The sequence below is a fragment of the Filicampus tigris genome, chromosome 3 (assembly GCF_054856515.1).
Source record: "Filicampus tigris isolate MCC_2025a chromosome 3, RoL_Ftig_1.0, whole genome shotgun sequence".
Lineage (NCBI taxonomy): Eukaryota > Metazoa > Chordata > Actinopteri > Syngnathiformes > Syngnathidae > Filicampus > Filicampus tigris.
In genome coordinates, this window is record NC_141219.1 from 20173769 (window position 1) to 20180037 (window position 6269).

The window sequence follows — 6269 nt, forward strand, 5'->3', positions numbered from 1 at the left end:
ACACTCCAGCTCCCCTACCTCCACATGTGCGGCCACACAAGGCTTGAAATGGTTTTCCCTTAGTATCCTGACATTACACCCTCTTATGGGGGCATTATGCTAATATGCAAATTGAGGGGTTATCGTTGTCAAGAAAGAATGATGATTTTCATTGTTGGAAGAGCTCTTTATTTAGGAGAGGAGCTACCGTTAGCAGGAAGGGACATGGCACTATTCAAGCTAGGACCGCCACTGCCCCTGTGTTTCTGCTGTCAGGTTCATTTGCAGTTCACTTGTAGGTCACTGACTGTAGATGGACTGGAATTTGACTCCGACAAATGAGTAGCCCTCATACAGTGGTGTGGGCAATCACCTCACAATATACTTTAACGACAATGATGTCATGTCTCCTGCTTCCTCTTCAGACTTGGATGAGTGCTCGACAAAACAGCACAACTGTCAATTCTTGTGTGTCAACACCATCGGCGGGTTCACCTGCAAGTGTCCCCCTGGCTTTACCCAGCATCACACTGCCTGCATCGGTAAATAAACACATTGACTTACACATGCAAATATTTTTGTCCTTGGAAGTACTCTTGTGTCCGTGTATACCTTAAGGAATGAGCCGGATAAACATGTCGAGTCATGATGCGCTTGTGACTTCCTGTAGCCGGTATACACATGATGATGTGCTCTTTCCCAATGTCACTTCTTGTGTCATCAAGCCTGCTTTGTCGTCGTCTTCAATGAACTCTCTTTGATATCACACTTATCTTATTAGACTATGCTCATTTGTAGTAGTGCAGCATAGCGAGTCTTTGTTATGGAACTCTTGTTATGGATTGTCCTGACAACCACAAGCTTTTTTCCAGACCATAAAGCAGCTCCCATGACCTCATATCCATCTAGAGGCAAGGAGCTCTCAGTCCCGAGTGTAGAATAGAATAGCCCGTGGCTTATGACACATACGCAGTCGTGTGTTATTAATTTGTCAACAAAAATGTTGGAGAAGCTGGGAACCGGGAGTCCAAAAAACCCCACCTGTTTCTGAACATTCGGGGTAGTTTGTCATAGGCCAACACCAATTACTGAAATCAACACTTTTCATGGCCCACATGAAGCACTATAAATAGTTCCTCATAATTTACAGCCAGAAGTTCTTCACAATAGCTAGCAAAACACATTCAATGATGGTAGCACGCACATAATGAGATGTTGATTGGCCTGAGGTTTAAGCTTTCTCTAAGTGTACTCTTGAAACTGACATCTGAATAATATTAACCATCAGATGCAACACCAGAACTACCGTTGATTCTATGCGTCTGCCGCTACGCAGAATTTACGTCTATATGCGTTGGTTTCATCAGAGCATAACAAAATCTCCCAAACACATGTGGAAAATGTGTTATGGTCCAATGAACACAATGTTGAACTTTATGGCCATAATTCCAAAAGGTATGCTCGACGCAAACCCAACACTGCTTTTCACCTACACTGAAGCATGTAGTGTGCAGCTACACTGCAAGCAAGCACCTACACAGCATCCTGCTTTGGGGCTGTTTTTCTTCAGCTGCACCTGGAGCTTCAGTCAAGATGAAAGGAATTGCGGACCATTAAAAATGGCATTTCACAAAACCCTCAGGCTTCTACCAGAAAGCAAAAAAACACGTCAGGAAAATCCTACTAGAACATCTGAACTTTAGTTTAGTTAATGTGAGGCACTTGTTGGCAGGTGTGTACTGACTCCCAGTTTAACATGAGTTTCAATGCGATTGGTTCATTTTGAACACAGCCAATAATCCCAGTTGTAAGAGGGTGTGCACACTTGTGCAACCACTTGTTTCAGTTGTTTATCCTTACTTGCCCTCTCAGAAAGATTTCTCAGTTGTACAAGTCACATTAAAAGTGCGAAAATGTCCATATGTGTGGTTATATCAGAATCACAAATTCTGACATACTGGATTTATGACGTGTGCCAAAGAGTTGAAGGGTTGATGAAATTACTAAAATCCCAACAAGATAACATATTGCTGGCGTCGGGACAAAAGCTTGGACCTCCAAAATGGTCACTATTCAGGAGACCCCAAAAATGGCATGTTTGTTCAACCATTAGCATTGCATTGTGAAAAAAGAGCAAGCCTTTTTCAACACTTTGGATTGGTCAAGAATGAGTAAAAATAACACCCATGTGTGTAGACTGACCAATAGTAAAGATTTTGGAAAAGAATATGAAATTCACCAAAATGTGATTTATGAGGTTTTGGCCCGACGCCAGCGATATATGCTGTATATGTGCTTCCATTCACTTGTGAATTGGAATGCATGAGAAAAATTAAAAAAAAAAAAAAAAAAAAATAGTGTCCACTGTCCAGGTGGCGCTAATGCCGTAGCCAGTGACTAAATACCGGACTGCAGTATTCTGCTCCGTTCTCCCTTTCTATCCTATTTTGTGTTAATCTGAACCATTCCTCCCTTTGTGCGTTAGACAACAACGAATGCTCAACAGACCCGAATCTTTGTGGCGCCAATGGTGTTTGCCAAAACACTCCGGGGAGCTTCAGTTGCGACTGCCAGCGAGGATTCTCATTAGACCCCAATGGACAAAACTGTGAAGGTCTGAAAACAGCTGGCAAGCATCATCTCAGTACCAACTGATCAAATGCAAAAGATTGACTAGTTTTCTTGTGTTTTTGCGTCCCAAAGACACTGACGAGTGTGACGGTAACCACAGATGTCAGCATGGCTGTCAGAATTTAGTGGGCGGGTACCGCTGCAGCTGTCCACAAGGTTACCTGCAGCACTACCAGTGGAACCAGTGTGTGGGTAAGCAGAACACTGTTTTGTTTTCGTCATTCTTTTATCAATATACAGTAAAGCCCCGCCTCCATCGTGGGGTTCCTTTCCTGACCACCCTCGCATACCTGAAATCCACAATATAGAAATACCCTATTTAAATACTGCCTTGGCATGTTTTTATAGCATAAACTGCACTTTTTTTTAACGGTCTCAAGTATACTTTTGAAATAAGACAAACATATTTAAAAGCATATTGACAGAAAGCAAAAGCGATGGATAACACAAAAATATTGTACAAAGTGTGTAACAGGGAACTCTATTTACAAAAAAATTAACTTATCAATCTCACAATTTGCTTGAATAATCATGCAACAAGATCTACATTACAAAATGAACCTTGAAAGACTTCCTGTTACCACTTTTTTTTTTGATAGTACAGTTAAACACAATAGTGTGTCACTATCTTGTGGCCGAAAGTGGAATTACACCCAGAATTCAAACATTTGGTTAGAACTGGACCTCCAAAAACATGTGAAATAGCTGGACACAAACCCAGAACCTGCGATGGAGTTGACTGTACTTTTCCCAATGACATCACACACTTTCAGGTGTGCAAAAGACTGACGTATTGTTTGCAAACATTTTCAGAGGGTCTGTAAAATCATCTCCACGTAGTGCTGCCATTCAACTTTTTCCCACTATTGTTTGGGCCGTTTAAGTGCACTGACCTTCTGCTTGTTTACTTCCCCTCAACTTCCTGTGACCCAGATGAGAACGAGTGTCAGAACAGTCAAATCTGTGGGGGAGCATCGTGCCACAACACTCTGGGGAGTTTCCGCTGCCTCTGCCCCACCGGCTTTAACTACGAACAGACTTCCGGGGGTTGCTCAGACGTCAACGAGTGCTCCAATACTCAGAACCCCTGCAAGTTTGGATGCTCCAACACGGACGGGGGCTACCTCTGTGGTTGTCCCACAGGATACTACAGGGCAGGACAAGGGTACGCTACAAAGTGAAGGCTCGTGTTTAAATGCCACCTGTTGATGTGTGCGGCAGCCTGATGGCTTTTATATTTGCTTCAGGCACTGTGTCTCAGGGTTGGCTTTTGGTGGCGGCGACCAAAGTGCTGGTCAAGGAGGGGAGGACGATGACAATTCTCTGTCTCCTGAGGCCTGCTATGAGTGCAAGATCAACGGCTATCCCAAGAAAGGGCGCAAACGACGCAGCACCAATTCAACACAGGGTGAACCTGTGGATGACATGCAGGTAATTCGGTCAGTCGAAGCTACGGATGGCGCTTCAGCCAGCGTGATTCAGCTGCTTCACATTTTCTCATTGTGGAAGGGTGCAGCCTAGGGAAGGGGGACAGAGTAGATGTTTTTTCTCTCGATACAGTGGTGCCTTAAGAATAACTTGTTCTGTGACCCCCGCGACCCTTGTGAGGATAAGCGGTATAAATAATGGATGGATGGATATTGTTGTGACTATTGTTGCTGTGACAACCCATAGTAAAAAACAAAAGTATCTATTATAAGTATCTATCTATCTATCTATCTAAAATATAGTTGCATGCAAACCCAACAATATGGATAGACAAGTTTTCCTGTTTACTTTGCAGATGTCTGACAATGAGATGATCAGCCTGGCCAGTATGGACATCGAAGACACCCTGCACCTCCACCTAAACATCAGTGACCTGAGCAACCGCGACCGCATCCTCGAATTCACGCCGGCTTTGTCCGCCTTGACCGACCACGTGCGCTACAGCATCGACTACGGAAACGACGCGGGCTACTTCAAGATCAATCAGCGGGAGGGCGTGAGCTACCTGCATCTGAGCAAGAAGAAGGACCTCGGTCCGGGCGCGTATGACCTTCAGATCAGCAGCATCCCGCTGTACAGGAAGAAGGAGCTGACGGAGTTGGAGGACCGACATGATAAAGACTACCTCACAGGGCAGCTGGGGGACATCCTGAAGATGAGGGTGCAGATCATCCTGCATTAACCAGCACATGGCTGTGGCGGGCCGAGTTTGATGATCCACAAGAGGCTAAACATCTCCAACTCTGGGTCAATGTTGAGGGGTAGGGGGGGCGGGGGGGGGGGCCACTTCTGTTTACCCCAACAGGGAGATGGGCTTGCCACCAAAGAGACAAGGAGGAGGGGAGGGGGATGGGGTGGGTGTAGGGGGTTACAGCGTTCATTTGCCAAAGATGATTCTACATATCATAGATACAATTTCTGTGGAAAAAATGCTGGCTTGAAAGCTAGCTGTCAAATGAACACATTGCTTTTGCAACTTAAGAAGTGGGTAAAACACCATTGAAAATGTTTTTTTCTGAATTATTGGTTTGCATGTTGTATGATATGTGGAATCGGTGCCACTTCGGAAGGCATAAGGACAGCTGGAAACTCTAATTGTTTTTTTTGTTTTTTTTAACAATTGTGCCTGAGTGGAAGAAAAGGATGTCCCATTAGTCTGACATGAATTCATTTCCTCCCCTCAGGTAAGTGACTGAACAAAGCCGGACACAACACATTTCTGCCTTCACAAAGCTGTCGAATCGTGATGAGATCAGTTAGGAGAGGAAAGGAAGCCACTAAGGACTATTGAGATGTAATCGCCTCTGGCTTGAACGACTCCTACTGCGTATTTAAACAATGCTTGTCCACCTTTTTCTATGGATCATTCATATTTACTGGTGCTAGCAACACAACCACATAGCTTTCGAAATGCACTGTACTACCATACAAAAGTCTGATATTCCGTCAGCTACTCCAGCTACTACTTCATGTCTGCTATCTTCCCTAAGCCGACCGCTCTCCTCTATATTTCATGTAAATTGTGTTTATACTGTAATAATCGATGCCACTTTTAATCTATGATGCCTTTGTAAACTAGAGGAAGCCCCTGGAATACAAGGGTTTGTAATGGTGCTTATAATGACCAACTACTTTCTTTGTTAACTGTATACATTCACATATCTGCACACAGACACACACACACACATCTCTGACATTAATGATGGAAAACCTGGACCTTCCTGATAATGCACTGAGGCCTTCACGGCCACACAATTCTCTCACACGTACAATCAGTGCCGCATTACCACAGGCCAGCCTGACACCAGTCTGTGTTCTTGTTCACATCAGTGGGGGTTTAGTTGAACATTCACAATAAAAACATTCTTTTGGTGTACATCTGATTGCTACTTGCCCTTTCATCACTTCCTGTTTATTCCATATATGGACTGTATTTGTGGCAGAGGTGATTCCAGGCATGTGCGACGTGTGACCGCACAGGGTTGCAAAAAACAAACAAACAAAAAAAAAAACCTGCTACGTGAAATGATTGGTTATTGCATAAAGGGATTGTCGTGTGTATGGGCGCCCGTTGTGGCGCAGCCCTCGAAAGGACTACAGTACTACAAAGTAGGAAAGATGCATGGTGACGGAGTGCCATATGAATGTGAAACTCGGGGCTGACTAAATCA

General features: G+C 44.1%; 1 protein-coding gene across 3 annotated transcripts in view; it reads left to right on the forward strand.

The window, feature by feature from the left end:
* fbn1 (fibrillin 1) overlaps positions 1-4851 on the forward strand; it is a 67204-nt gene extending 62353 nt beyond the window's left edge. For all 3 annotated transcript variants that reach the window (XM_086025574.1, XM_086025575.1, XM_086025576.1), the window contains 6 exons: positions 405-521; positions 2465-2593; positions 2683-2802; positions 3544-3775; positions 3858-4041; positions 4394-4851. In XM_086025574.1, coding sequence (XP_085881700.1) covers positions 405-521; positions 2465-2593; positions 2683-2802; positions 3544-3775; positions 3858-4041; positions 4394-4780 — 1169 coding nt within the window. In that variant the 3' untranslated portion in view covers positions 4781-4851. The remainder of the gene's footprint in view (positions 1-404; positions 522-2464; positions 2594-2682; positions 2803-3543; positions 3776-3857; positions 4042-4393) is intronic.
* The last annotated feature ends 1418 nt before the right edge of the window (positions 4852-6269 follow it).